Source organism: Myotis yumanensis, unplaced genomic scaffold (genome assembly GCF_028538775.1).
Source record: "Myotis yumanensis isolate MYYU_CA2020_CCGP unplaced genomic scaffold, mMyoYum1.0.hap1 SCAF_13, whole genome shotgun sequence".
Taxonomy (NCBI): domain Eukaryota; kingdom Metazoa; phylum Chordata; class Mammalia; order Chiroptera; family Vespertilionidae; genus Myotis; species Myotis yumanensis.
Genome location: NW_027223764.1, coordinates 56,731,956 through 56,746,816, shown reverse-complemented (window position 1 = coordinate 56,746,816; position 14,861 = coordinate 56,731,956). Strand labels below are relative to the sequence as shown.

The window sequence follows — 14,861 nt, the reverse complement described above, 5'->3', positions numbered from 1 at the left end:
TATTTTTAGAGCATTTCTCCCCAAAACAGCAGAATATGCATTATTTTCAAGTTGCACATAAAACATTTTCTAGGATAGACAACATGTTGGGCCACAAATAAGTCTCAATAAATGTAAGAAGATTGAAATAATTATCGAACATCTACTCTGACGACACTTGTATGAAACCAGAAATCAATTTCAAGAAAAAAAAAACAACCCTGAAAAACACAGAAACACAGGGAGGCTAAATAATATGCTAGTAAACAATGAGATCAAGAAAGAAATGAAAAGATATCTTGAGACAAATGAAAATGAAACACAGCGACTCCAAATCCAGCAAAAGCAGTCCTAAGAGGGAAATTTATAGTAGTACAGGCCTATCTCAAGAAACAAGAAAAATCTCAAATAGACAATATCACAGAACACAATTTCTTGTAGTCTCCCCTGTTGCCAGCAATTGGAGAGCTGAGCTAGACACATGCTGAGTACATTGCCCGGTTTAGTAATAACTAGATTTGTCAAAGCTGAGGCTCCTTCACTCTCACAGTTTCATGAAAGTTGATCTAATTTTGCTCTTGCAATTGCCTCAGATTGGAAATTTCAATGTACCGTATGTAACAGCTTTCTTTCTAGTGTTTTTTTGTGTAGCAATTGTGGCCATTGTGTTTGGGGGTATTTTCTTTTCTTTTCTCTATATTTTTAAATTTAAAAATATTTTACTTTTCAGTTACAATCTACATTCAGTACTACTTTGTGTTAGTTTCAGGTGTACAGCACAGTGCTTAGAAAATCACATACTTCACAAAGTGTTCCCCTAATATTTGCAGTCCTACCTGGCACCACACATAGCTATTACAATATTATCTATAATAATAAAAGCATAATATGCAAATCGACCGAACAGCAGAATGACCATCTGGACGACCAGGCTACGACACGCACTGGCACCACGCCAGCCAAGGCGGGTGCAATGCAATTGGTCATGGGACCGCACCATCACCCCATGATTGCCCTGCAGAGGGAGGCCCAGGCCACCAGCCAGTGGGGCATTCTTTTGGGGTGGGAGCTCTGTGATGGCCCCAAAGAGGGAGGCCCAGGCCACACTCTGCACGCTGATCATCACTGAGCCCTGGCCTGGTGGGCGGGGCCTCCCTCTGCAAGGCAATTGATCTGGGGACCCCGTGACCAATTACCCCACAGAGGGAGGCCCAGGCCAGCCAAGCAATAGCACCCCAAGCCTATCACCTGCAGAGAGAGGCGACTGGTGGTGGGAAAGGGGAGGCAGCGCTGCACAGATGGCAAGCAGTGGCAGTGGTGGGGGCGGGCCCAGCTGCTGGCAGCTGGGAGAAAGATAGCCCTGATAGGCCCTGATCACCAGCCAGGCCTAGAGACCCTACCCAAGGGGCAGGCCGGGCTGAGGCACACTCCCCGCCCCGCCCCCCCCCCATGATTTCGTCCACCGGGCTTCTAGTTAATTATATTTCCTATTTTGTAACTACCAATTTGTACTTCTTATTCCTTTATTTTGTTCTTTTGATTCCACGTATAAGTGAAATAATATGGTATTTGTCTTTCTCTGACTGACTTATTTTACTTAGTATGTTACCCTCTAGGTCCATCCATGTTTTTACCAATGATACAATCTCATTCTTTTTATGACTAACTAATATTTCATTGCATACAACACAATATTTTTATCCACTCATCTGTTGATGAGCATTTGGGTTGTTTCCATAGTTTGGCTATTGTAAACAACGCTACAATGAACATAGGGGAGCATGTATTCTTTCACATTAGTGTTTTGGGTTTCTTCAGATATATACTTAGAAGTAAAATGGCTGGGTGATAAAGGAGTTTAATTTTCAATTTTTGAGGCACCTCCATACTGTTTTCCATAGTGACTTGCACCAATCTGCATTCCCATGAGTGGTGACACAAGTGTTCCCTTTTCTCTATATCCTTGCCAGCCAACATTTTTTTGTTTGTTTTTTAATTATCACCTGAGGACATGCTTAGATAGAAGAAGGAGGTGGGGAGAGAGAGATATGAAAGAGAAACATTGATCGGTTGCCTTCTGTATGTGGCCTGACCAGGGATCGAACCCTCAACCCAGGTATGTGCCCTGACTGGGAATCAAACTGGCAATCTTTTGGTGCACAGGATCATGTTCAACCAAATGAGCCACTCCTGCCAGGCTCAGCATTTGTTGTTTGTTGATTTATTAATGATTGCCATTCTGATAGGCGTGAGGTGATATCTCATTGTGGTTTTAAATTGCATTTCTCTGAGGATTAGTGACATTAAACATCTTTTCATGTCCATTGGCCAACTGTATGTCCTCTTTGGAGAAGTGTCTAGGTGGGTCCTCTGCCCATTTTGTAATTGAATGTTTGTGTTTTTGGTATTGAGTTGTATGAGTTCTTTATAAATTTTGGATATTAACCCTTTATTGAATGTATCATTGTCAAATATCTTCTCCCAATGAGTCGGTTGTCTTTTTGTTTCATTGATGGTTTCCTTTGCTGTGCAAAAACTTTTTAGTTTGAAGTAGTCCCATTTGTTTATTTTTTTGCCTTTATTTCCCTTGCACAGGAGACATGTCAGAAAATACGTTGTTAAGAGAAATGTAAGCTTTACAGCTTATGTTTTCTTCTAGGAGTTTTATGGTTTCAAGCCTTACATTTAAGTCTTTAATCTATTATGAGTTTATTCTTATATATGCTGTAAAAACGTGGTCTAGTTTCATTATTTGCATGTGTCTATACAATTTTCCCAGCGCCATTTATTGAATATACTGTCTTTACTCCATTGTATGTTCTTGCCTCCTTTGTCCTAATACTAATTGACCATATAGGTGTAGGCATTTTTGTCTATATTCAGTTGTATTGATCTGTATATCTGTTTTTATACCAGTATCTTGCTCTTTTGTTTACCATGGCTTTGTAGTATAGGTTGGCATTAGGTAGCGTGCTATCCCCAACTTTGTTCTTTCTCCAGATTGGTGAGGCTATTTGGGATCTTTTATGGTTTCATCATATAATTTTTTGGGTTATTTTTTCTAGTTATGTGAAAAATGCCATTGGTATTTTTGTAAGAATTGCATTGAATCTAGAGTGCTTTGGGGACTATGGGCACTTTAATGTTAATTCTTTCTATCCATGAGCACGTTATATGCTTCTATTTTTGTATATGTTCTTCAGTTTCTTTCTTCAGTGTCCTATAATTTTTTGAGTACAGGTCTTTTACCTCATTGCTTAAATTTATTCCCAGGTATTTTATTTTTTAATGCATTTGTAAGTGGGATAGTTTTATTAGTTTTTCTTTCTGATAGTTCATTATTGGGGTATAAAAATGCAGCTGATTTCTGAATATGTATTTTGTATACTGCTACTTTGCTGAATTCATTTATCAATTCTAGTCATTTTTGGTGGAATCTTTAGGGTTCTCTATATACAATATCATGTCATTTGCAAATAATGACAGTTTTACTTCTTTCTTTTCAATTTGGATGCCTCATTTCTTCTTCTTGTCTGATTGCTATGGCTAGGACTTCTAATACTGTGTTGAATAAGAGTGGTGAAAGCAGACACCTGTCTTGTTCCTGATCTTAAGGAAAAAGCTCTTAGTTTTTGGCCATTAAGTATGTTGTTGGCTTTGGGTTTTTCATATATGTCTTTATTATATTGTGGTATGTTCTCTATTCCCACTTTGCTGAGAAACTTTATTATAAATAGGTGCTAGATTTTGTCAAATATTTTTTTATGAATCCATTGATATTATCATACGAGAGGCCCAGTGGACAAATTTGTGCACAGGTGGGGTCCGGCCAGCCTGCCCCAATCGGGGCTGATCAGGCCAGGCCGGCCAGGGGGGAGGGGCCGCCGGTGGTTTGCTGCTGGTCCGGCCCCCGATCAGAGTCGGGGGCCGATTGGGAGTGGGGGCAGCTGGGGACAGGGGCCACAGGAGGTTGGCTGGCTGGTCCCGCCCTTGATCAGGCCGGTTGGCCGGTCGCAGTGTGCGTCATAGCGACTGGTTGTTCCGGTCGTTTGGTCATTCCAGTCGCTTGGCTTTTATATATATAGATGATTTTTACCTTTCATTTTGTTTATTTGGTGCATCATGTTAATTGATTTACAAATATTACACCAACCTTGCATCCCAGGAATAAATCCCACTTGATCATGATGTATTGATCTTTTTTATGTTGCTGAATTCAGGTTGCTAATATTTTGCTGAGGATTTCAGCATCTATGTTCATCAGGAATATTGGCCTATAATTTTCTTTCTTTGTAGTGTCTCTATCTGGTCTTGGAATTAAGATAATGCTCCTCTTGTAAAATGAGCTTGGGAGTCTTCACTCCTCTTAAATTTCTTGGAATTGTTTGAAAAGGTAGGTGTTAGTTTTTCTTTGAATGTTTAGTAATATTTATCTGTGAAGCTATTCAGTCTAGAACTTTTATTTATTGAACTTATTTTGATTATTGCTTCGATTTCATAGTTTGTAATTGGTTTGTTCAGATTTTTTCTTTTTTTTATTATCTTAAGTTTTACATATGTCTCCTTTTTTCCCAATTGATTCCCCCACCCCCAGTCCCAGCAATAATTCCCACCCTGGGCAAGCCCCCACCACCCTAGTGTCTGTGTCCATTGGTTATGCTAATATGCATGCATACAAGTCCTTTGGTTGCTCTCTAACACTCCCCTCCCCTGCCATTTGTCTCTGGATCTATTCTTGTTCATCAAATTATGTTGATCATTATATGCCACATATGAGTGAGATCATGTGATATTTATTTTTCTCTGACTGGCTTATTTCACTTAGCATAATGCTCTCCAGTTCCATCCATGCTGTTGCAAGTGGTAAAAGTTCCTTCTTTTTTATAGTGGCTTGGTATTCCATTGTGTAGATGTACCATAGTTTTTATTTTTTTATTTATTTTTAAATATATTTTATTGATTTTTCACAAAGAGGATGGGAGAAGGTTAGAGAGTTAGAAACATCGATGAGAGAGAAACTTCGATCAGCTGCCTCCTGCACACCTCCTTCTGGGGATGTGCCTGCAACCAAGGTACATGCCCTTAGCCGGAATCGAACCTGGGACCCTTCAGTCCGCAGACCGACGCTCTATCCACTGAGCCAAACCGGTTAGGGCTGTACCATAGTTTTCAAATCCACTCATCTGCTGATGGGCACTTAGGCTGTTTCCAAATCTTAGCTATTTGTAAATTGTGCTGCTATGAACATAGGGGTGCGTATGTCCTTTCTGACTGGTGTTTCTGGTTTCTTGGGATATATTTTTAGAAGTGGGGTCACTGGGTCAAATGGGAGTTCCGTTTTTAACTTTTTGAGGAAACTCCAGTCTGCATTCCCACCAGCAGTGCATGATGGTTCCTTTTTCTCTGCATCCTCACCAGCACTTGTCATTTGTTTATTTGTTGATGATAGCCATTCTGACAGGTGTGAGGTGGTACCTCATTGTCGTTTTGATTTGCATCTCTTGGATGATTAGTGACTTTGAGCATGTTTTCATATGTCTCTCAGCCTTCTGTATGTCCTCTTTCGAAAAGTGTCTACTTAGGTCCTTTGCCCATTTTTTGATTGGATTGTTTATCTTCCTTTTGTTAAGTTGGATGAGTTCCCTGTAAATGTTGTAGATTAAATCCTTATCAGATATAACATTGGCAAATATGTTCTCCCATGCAGTAGCCTCTCTTGTTGTTTTGTTGATGGTTTCTTTTGCTGATCAGAAGCTTTTTATTTTGATGTAGTCCCATTTGTATATTTTCTCCTTAGTCTCCATTGCCCTAGGAGCTGTGTCGGTAAAGATATTGCTAAGACACCTGTCTGCTCTTTTGCTGCCTATGGAGTCTTGTAGGATTTATATGGTTTCCCATCTTACATTTAAGTCCTTTAGCCATTTTGAGTTTGTTTTTGTGTTTGGTGTAAGTTGATGATCTAATTTCATTTCTTTTTTGCATGTATCTGACCAAATTTCCCAGCACCATTTATTGAAGAGACTGTCTTGACTCCATTGTATGCTCTTGCCTCCTTTGTCAAATATTAATTGAGCATAATGGCTTGGATCAATTTCTGGGTTCTCTGTTCTGTTCCATTGGTCTATATGTCTGTTCTTGTGCCAGTACCAGGCAGTTTTGAGAACTATGACTTAGTAATATAGTTTTATATCAGGTATTGTTATCCCTCCAACTTTGTTCTTTCTCAGGATTGCTGTGGCTATTTGGGGTCTTCTTTTTTTTATGCCAGATGAATTTTTGGAGAGTTTATTCTATATCTTTGAAATATGCTGTTGGTATTTTAATGGGGATTACATTGAATCTGTATATTGTTTTGGGTAGTATGGACATTTTAATGATGTTGATTCTACCAGTCCATGAACATGGTATGTTCTTCCATTTGTTTATGTTTTCCTCTATCTCTTTTTCAATGTCCTGTAGTTTTTCGAGTACATGTCTTTTACCACCTTAGTTAAGTTTATCCCTAGGTATCTTAATTTTTTTTGTGCAATGATAAATGGGATTTTTTTTTCATTTCTCTTTCTGTGAGTTCATTATTGGTGTATAAAAAGGCCATAGATTTCTGGGTGTTAATTTTGCATCCTGCTACATTGCCAAATTCATTTATTAGGTCTAGTAGTTTTTTGATGGAGTCTTTGGGGTTTTCTATGTACAGTATCATGTCATCTGCCAATAAAGACAGTTTTATTTTTTCTTTTCCGATTTGGATTCCTTTTATTTTTTCTTCTTGTCTGATCACTATGGCTAGCACTTCCAGTACTGTATTGAGCAGGAGTGGTGAAAGTGGGCATCCCTGTCTTGTTCCCGTTCTTAGGGGAAATGAGTTTAGTTTTTGCCCATTGAGTATGATGTTGGCTGTAGGTTGGTCATATAGGGCTTTTATTATGTTGAGGTATGATCCCTCTAGTTCTACTGTGATGAGAGTTTTTATCAAGAAAGGGTGTTGGATTTTGTCAAATGTTTTTTCTGTGTCGGTTTATATAATTATGTGATTTTTGTCTCTCAATTTGTTTATGTGATGTATCACATTTATTGATTTGTGGATATTGTACCATCTTTGCATTCCCAGAATAAATCCCACTTGGTCATGGTGCATGATATTTCTAATGTAAGGCTGGATCCAATTTGCTAGAACTTTGTTGAGGATTTTAGCATCTACTAGTATGTTCATCAAAGATATTGGCCTATAGTTCTCTCTCTCTCTCTTTTTTTTTCTTTTTTCTTTTTTTGGTGTCTTTATCTGGTTTTGGAATTGGGGTAATTCTGACTTCATAGAAAGAGCTTGGAAGTTTGCCTTCCTCTTGAATTTTTTGCAATTGTCTGGGGAGGATAGGTTTTAATTCTTCTCTGAATGATTGGTAGAACTCCCCAGTAAAGCTGCTTGGACCATAGCTTTTGTTTGCTGAAAGATTTTTGATCACTGCTTCAATTTCTTCTGTGGTTATTGGCCTATTCAGGTTTTTTCAGACTTTCTATTTTTTTTTTTCTTGATTGTCTTGGAAGATTGTATGTTTCTAGAAATGTATTCATTTCTTTCAGATTGCCCAGTTTGTTGGCATATAACCTATACTAATAAAAGGGTAATATGCTAATTAGGGCAGATGTCTTCTGGATGTCCATCCGGACATCCATTCAGACAAAGCCACAGTGGCTGTGAGGGCCTAGGGCTTGCGCCATACGGGAGGGGTGGGCTGGGCTGGCACTCATGCGGGGTGGGGGGGGGGGGGGGCGGGCTGTTCCAGCGCCACCGGTCCAAACACAGCCCCTTTTGCAGAGGTGGTGAGAAGGCAGCACTGCGCCCCCTCTGCAAAGGCGGTGCAGCCTGGTCCCAGTGCTGCCCCTTCCGCAGAGGCAGCCACAGAGGCAGCAGCACGGGCCCGGTTCAGGCACCATGCCTTCGCAGAGGCTGGACGGGGTGCAACCTACTGTACCTCAACCTCCCACAGTCCCTCCCCCAGGCAGCCTGGCCCCAGATTGCCTCCCACCCACCAGTGGGCAGGGGACAGGGCCAGCACTGAGAGGTGAGGGCTGAGGGCCTGCAGCTGTAGTGGCTGGCAGTGGCAGCAGCAGCGGGGTGATGGGGGAGCACCTTCCCCTGATCAGCCTGGTTGTCTCCCGCAGAGGAGGACATCCCATCCCCTGAGGGCTCCTAAACTGTGAGAGGGGGCAGGTCAGGTTGAGGGACCCCCCCCCCCATGCACGAATTTTGTGCACCAGGTCTCTAGTTATTTATAATATCAAATAAACAATATAACCTTATACCTAAAGGAGCTAGAAAAAGAAAAACAAACAAAGCCCAAAGTGAGTAGAAAGAAGGAAATAATAAAATTAGGCAGACATAAAAAAAAATAGAGCCTATAGAAACAGTAAAAAAGATCAGTGTAATCAAGGGCTGGTTTTTTGAAAAGACAAACAAAATTGATAAATCTTTAACCAGATTCATCAAGAAAAAAAAGAGAGAGGACCCAAATAAATTAAATCAGAAATGAAAGAGAAGTAACAACTGACTCCACAGAAATACAAAGGGTTACAAGAAAATACTCTGAACAATACTAGTACATGCCAGCAAACTGTACAATCTGGAAGAAATGGATAAGTTCTTGGAAACATAGTCTTCCAAGACCAAACCAAGAAGAAATAGCAAATCTGAACAGGTTGATTACCACTAAAGAAATAGTTAGGCCATATCCCCACCCAGGAGGAGAAAGCAGTGGTTATTGCCTAGTCCTTAGTACTCAGTGGCCTCCATCTTTCTGGCAGTCTGTTCTACCATTCCGATTGCATCTCTCATGAGCCCTGAGCTTTATCGGCCTGATGCTGAGTTTCTTTCAAAGAACAAAATAACAAATTCAGTTTCTCCACAATTGTCTTCCCGAGTTCTGGTGGATAGTCATTGATCTAACCACTAGAAGTCTTTCTATAACCAGGGGGAAAAAAAGTTGGCCCATATTGGTTAGGATGAATTTTTCTACTTCACCCTATGTTATTATTTTTCAATTTTGAACGTAATTGTGGACTTTGGCCTTTCATAGATTTTCCTTGTTACTACAATGTTTCTCTTGTTTTTGAATTTCTCAAAATGTCATTGGTGGAGCAGTGGGAACCCTTTCAGCAGCGCCTTGGCCATCAAGCGCTTTGTCATCTTTGAGAGTCCTCCCCTGTGCGCACTCACTTAATCCTGGCCCATTCTGTGTCCTCCTACCCAGGCATGGGATTGACTTCCCACCAAGCAGCTCACGTTTCTGTAGAGGCTATAATAGTAGATAACAGCATCTGGGCGGTAGGGGCACACAGATAAACACTGGTTCTAGATTAGGATTGCCAGCATTTTAGGGATAGAGCTGAAAATTGTCTTATTCTCCCAAAAGTGTATGACTTCATAGTTCATAGTTACCTGTAATTTTACTAAGTATCTATTTGACTTTCTCTATATGAGTTTTTATCTAGTTTATTCCCTCCTTTTATAAATCTATCCTACAAGTTTCTCTATTAACTTCCAGCTTTATGCTATTGGTTGTCATCCTAAACTGTGCATGTAAGAGACAACATCACCACCTCCCTCCTGCGGCCTGTTTCAGGCATCCTGGAATTGACTAACTTGTGCTGTCCAGACCATTGTCTTCCTTGTGTCACTAGAACATTAAATACCTGAAAGGACAAAACAATTCAAATCTCTCTCCAGAGCTGACCAACTCAATCTCACGGCCTGGCCCCTCTCTGGGAAACATGCCCAAGATGCCTGGACGGGGTCCCATGCAATTGTTGTGAAGAGTAAATAACTAAATGAAACAACTAGAGGCTTTTAATATTTATCTAAAATCACCCACACATTCTTCACTTTTAGGTGTGAAGCTTTAGCACCGAATAGGAATTTTTTAAATGCAGTCCTTCCAAAGCATTTATTAAATTCCCAGTGTATACGATGCACTGGGCTCGATGACTAACACTTTGTAAGTGCACAATAAATGTTTGATTTAAAAGGAATTAAAAGTTTGTCTGCCCAGTAACAATCTCAGCAATCTGGAGAAGGCAGATTCTACTTGTACGTTAGAATAGCCAGAACTTTCGCGTGCGCTCTCGGGCAAGCGTCATCTATGGGTTTCCGCCCGTTAAAGATTCCTCTTCTCTACCTTGATTCCCTCATAAGCTCACACCAGACTTTAAGTAGATTCCTTTACTATCATTCCACATTTAACAGTGGTACCCATGCTTGCACAGAGAGAGATGAGTAAGAATGAGTTGCATTGTATAGATTTCACTGTGAGCAGTGACCTTTGCAATAGAAGAGACGGTTCATTTCATTTGTTCAGTGACTGCTTACATGTGTGCTGTGTTCCACAGCAGTGAGCAGCCTGATCGTCCGGTGTGCCATTGGGGGAGGGCTGAGGCAGTTTTCAAGTAGCTTCAGTTTAGTGTGATGAGAGTTTTGATCGGGGCATTGGAGGGGCTGTGTGAGCACAAGCTGGAAGAAGGAGGAGCTGGGGGCCCGGGAAAGCTTGTTTTTGAGATTTGGGGCAGTAAGCCCACCCCATAAATGAGCATACTCTTTCAAGGCAGCCATTTGAAAGAAGGCTCGAGGGCAACCTAAAACTAAAATGAAGAGGAACAGCATTGACCTCCCGATGTTTCAGAATTGCCCCAGGTAGCTGGCTGTGCCTGTGCCGCTGAGGGAAGAGCTCCATGCTTTGGCGGGATGTGGGGGAGCTCAGTGCTAAAGGTCTGTCTCCTAGCCTTGACTCATGTTTATGTTGTTGGTGTTTCAGTCTCTCCTCCGGATCCTGGAGACGCCCAAAGGCCGTGCTGCTTTCAGAGTCTCCAGTGGGTTCAATGGGCTGCTGTCCCTGCTCTCTGACCTGGAGGGTTCTCTCCAGGACCCCCCTGGGAAGATGTGGGGGGCGGTGTCCCCCAGCCAGACCCTGGGCCTGGTCCTGCACACCCTCTGTGCGGTGTCTGCAGCGCTGCACCTGGACCCTGTCAATGGGGACTTCTTCAGGAGGAACGGGCTCTTCGAGAAGCTGGCCGAGGACCTCTGCTTGCTGGGCTGCTTCGGGCCCCCGGAGGAAGAAGGAGCCGCTCTGCACTCCGGGGAGACCTCCAAGGCCAGGCCATTTGCTGATTTGCTGAGGGTGGCCTTCTCTTCTATCAGCCTCTTCCCACCCAAGATACAGAGCTGTCTCCAGATCCTCAGCTTCCTGGACAGCATGGCCAGCGGCACCCTCCACCGGCGCTGGGACCTGAAGGCGCCGCTCAGAGCTGGGCCGGAAGCAGCTGTGGACGCCCAGAAGGGAGAAGCTGGCAGCGACCCCCAAGGCAACTTCGAGCAGTGGCCAGACCTGGAGGAGAGGTAGAGCTTTGCTGCCTGCTTTGCGATCGGGTCATCAGTGTATCTGTCTCTCGTTTCCTACCCAGACATCCTGCACGTGGCGTGGGTAGAAAGCCTAGGCTACAAGCTGGGTGTGCAGAAATGTCACATGACTTTCTGTTCTTTAAACCAAGTTAACTCTGACTCCAAGCTCCCCTACCATGGGAGCTAATAGGAAACCAATCTGAGGGCACACAGGGTGGTGGGGTGCTTTGGGTCTGGCACGCTGACCAATCTTGGAAACTGGGTGCAGACTCCAGAGATTGGCTCACTTTCTCTTTGGCATCTTTGCTGCTCCTGGAGCGTGGGTGCCTGTGCCCGGCCTCCCGTGTGTGCCGGCAGCTTTGTCCTGTCTTATATGCCCCTCTGGGCACTGCCAGGGGATGGTGAGGCCCTTTGCCTTCCAGGACACAAAGCACAGTGTCCTTCCCAGCCATGGCTTCTTCCTGTTCTTACTTGCCGTCCCCACCTCCCCTGGCAAGGACAGTCGCTCCTCTCACTTCTGGAGGCTAATTCCTCACTGAGCTCAGGTGGCCCCAAACCACATTTCACTTTCATTTCCAACACAGAATCCCACTAGAGCAGTGGTTCTCAACCTTCCTTATGCCGCGACCCTTTAATACAGTTCCTCATGTTGTGGTGACCCCCAACCAGAAAATATTTTTGTTGCTACTTCATAACTGTAATTTTGCTACTGTTATGAATCGTCATGTAAATATCTAATATGCAGGATGTATTTTCATTGTTACAAATTGAACATAATGAAAGCATAGTGATTAATCACAAAAACAATATGTAATTATATATGTGTTTTCCGATGGTCTTAGGTGACCCCTGTGAAAGGGTGGTTCGACCCCCAAAGGGGTCTCGACCCACAGGTTGAGAACCACTGCACTAGAGCGAGGGAGGGCAGAGAACCCGCCACAGCCCGGCCCGGGAGCGGGAGGGGAAATGAAAGGACAAAACAACAACAGTTGGTGTCTTTCTTCATTCCTCCAAAGCAGCAACGGCCAAGTTCAAATTCGCAGTGTGATAAACTGTCCTGCCACCACTTCTCTGTCGTCTCCCTTAGCATCGCAGGGCATTGTCTCCGAAGAAAGCTCCCCTTGGCCAGACTCTAATGTTGCAGTCGGTGCTGAGTCTCCAACTACTGTGATTGTGTTTGCTTGATTGGGTAATCTGGTAAATTAATTGGTCTTCTAATCTCGCATTCCTGCACAAATTGCTCATGATATAATTATTGTTGGATTTGCTTTGCTAATTTTTAAAGGAGTTTTGTTTCTGAGAAAATTTGGCTTTTTACACTCCTTCTTGACTATCAAACTTATGCTAGCCTCACAGCGGGAGCTGGGCACTCTCCCGCGTCTTCTGGTCCCTGTGATGGAACTTGGCAGTGAAACTCAGGCACCTCCTGCTTTCTTGTGAGAAGATTTATTCTTGTCAGAATACATTTCTTTTTATTCTTGAATCATTCTTAGTTATTTTTCAAGTCTATTTTCTCACTTTATCTAAGTTTTAATTTATTGACTGAGGCTTTTTATAATACCCTTTTTACTTTTTATTCCTCACCTCATGGATGGTGTCTTCTCTGGACCCCAGCACCCAGAGTTCTTGGCAGAGGTTCATTGGTTAGTGTGTCCTATGAACTAACTTTCAGCATATCCTGTCACTCATATAGAAATGTTCTCTGTCTTTTTTGGTCCTTCTTTCCTTCTACTTTCTTTGAGTTTATTTGTTCTGGTATTCTTTTTCTTAATTTAACTGATTAGGAGATTAATTTTCAGTCATTTTTTAAATATGAATTTTCTGGTAACTACTACTTCAGCAGTATTACACAAGTTTTATATTGTACTTTCAATATAATTTAGTACTAAGTATTTCCTAATTTCCTTTCTGGACTTAATAGTTTTATTCTTGAGCCTTATTTAATTGGCAAGTTTCCACAGTTATAGAATATTTTTGGTAAACTCTCTTGGTTTTTGTCTAAAAATGTCTTTATTTCTCCCATAATTCCTGAGTGATAGTTTTGCTGGGTATACAGTCTTGGTTGACAGTTATTTTCCCACAGCACAGAATGGGAGCCAAAAGCTTCCAGTGTTGCCTTTGAGAAATCAGCTGCATTTTTAAGACTCTTCCTTTGAAGGTAATCTGTCATTTTTCTCTGGCTGCTTTTAAGATTTTTTCATGATTCTTGTTTTATAGTTTTACTATAATGTGTCTTTATTTGGGTTATTTTGAAATTTATTCTGCTTGAAATTTATCAGAATTCCTGAATTTGATAACTGTGTCTTACATCAGTTCTGGATATTCTCCTTAATTTACTACCTCTTCTCTATCTTTTTTATATTATACTTTTCTAGAACTTCAATGATATGTTAGCTTTACCTTTATTCTAGCTTCCAGTTTCTCATATCTCCTATTTCTTTCACATTTTCAGTGTGTTTGTCTCTGTGTACTGTGTTTTGTACAATTTCTCTTGATCTCTTTTCCAACTCACTGAATCTCTTAGTAGCTGGTTGTAACATAACTAGAGGCCTGATGCATGAAATTTGTACAAGGGCCTTGGCCCCTGCCACCGCCACCTCTTTCTCAGCCCCTGCCTGCCGCGGCTTTGTCTGGAAGGACATCTGGTCTAATTAGCATATTACACTTTTATTATTATAGATGTTTAATCCAGCCATTGAGGTTTTGAATTTGAATTTCAGTGATCATATTTTACATTTCTAGGTACTATTTTGTTCTTTTTCAAATGAACTTGATGATTTTATAGCTCTTCTCCTTGCCCATATTTTTCTCTCCTTTGTTTCTTCAAACATATGAATCATAATTCTTTTTTTCCACCTGGGTCTTTTGAGAGTCTGATTCTACAATCTGTTTTTTCTGTGGCTGTCACTTGAGGGTCTCTTGTTTCTTTGCGTGATTTATGACTTTTGACTGTGAGTCTTGCCCAGGACTTTCCTTTCTCAAGCTCCATGCAGCCCATCCTTTCTCTGGTCCCCCGGCCTTTCTGTAGACATGAGAATGAACTTAGTGAGGCTGTGGCTACCCACTGTGAGTCAAGCCTTGGCCAGATTCCAGGCCTTTCCCTCTTTACTTCTCTTTGGTGAGAATTCCCTAATCTGTCTGTTTGGTGGGCCGGGGGGCGGGGGTGTTGCTGAGGAGCCTCTGCCCTGGCCTCCTGGACGTGTGCAGGGTAACTTGGGAGCTCATCTTTGAACCTGTTCAGCTGATTCTGCCAGCTCGCAGAGGGCAGAGAAGTATTTGGCAGCACCAGGAGGCATTCAGTAAGTGGTCCTGGCTGATGAAAAGCAATAGCCATTTGTTGAATGTCTCTGGAGTCTGAGCACCAAACACTTATTTTAATTTAATTTCTTCTCAAATCCTAGACTATTACTAATACAGAAACCAAGGCTGAGAAAGGATCAATCACACAGCCAAAGTCACACATTTAGGAAGTGACAGAGCCAGGCTCTGAATCCGG

At 42.1% G+C, this 14,861-nt stretch overlaps 1 protein-coding gene across 5 annotated transcripts in view; it reads left to right on the top strand.

Moving 5' to 3' along the window:
* Positions 1–14,861, top strand: part of WDFY4 (WDFY family member 4) — a 228,714-nt gene that overhangs the window by 32,574 nt on the left and 181,279 nt on the right. For all 5 annotated transcript variants that reach the window (XR_011473609.1, XM_070433182.1, XM_070433181.1 and 2 more), the window contains exon 11: positions 10,782–11,362. Coding sequence is in view for 4 of the 5 variants with exons in the window: in XM_070433182.1 (XP_070289283.1) it covers positions 10,782–11,362 (581 nt within the window). In the remaining variant the exon portion in view is untranslated. The remainder of the gene's footprint in view (positions 1–10,781; positions 11,363–14,861) is intronic.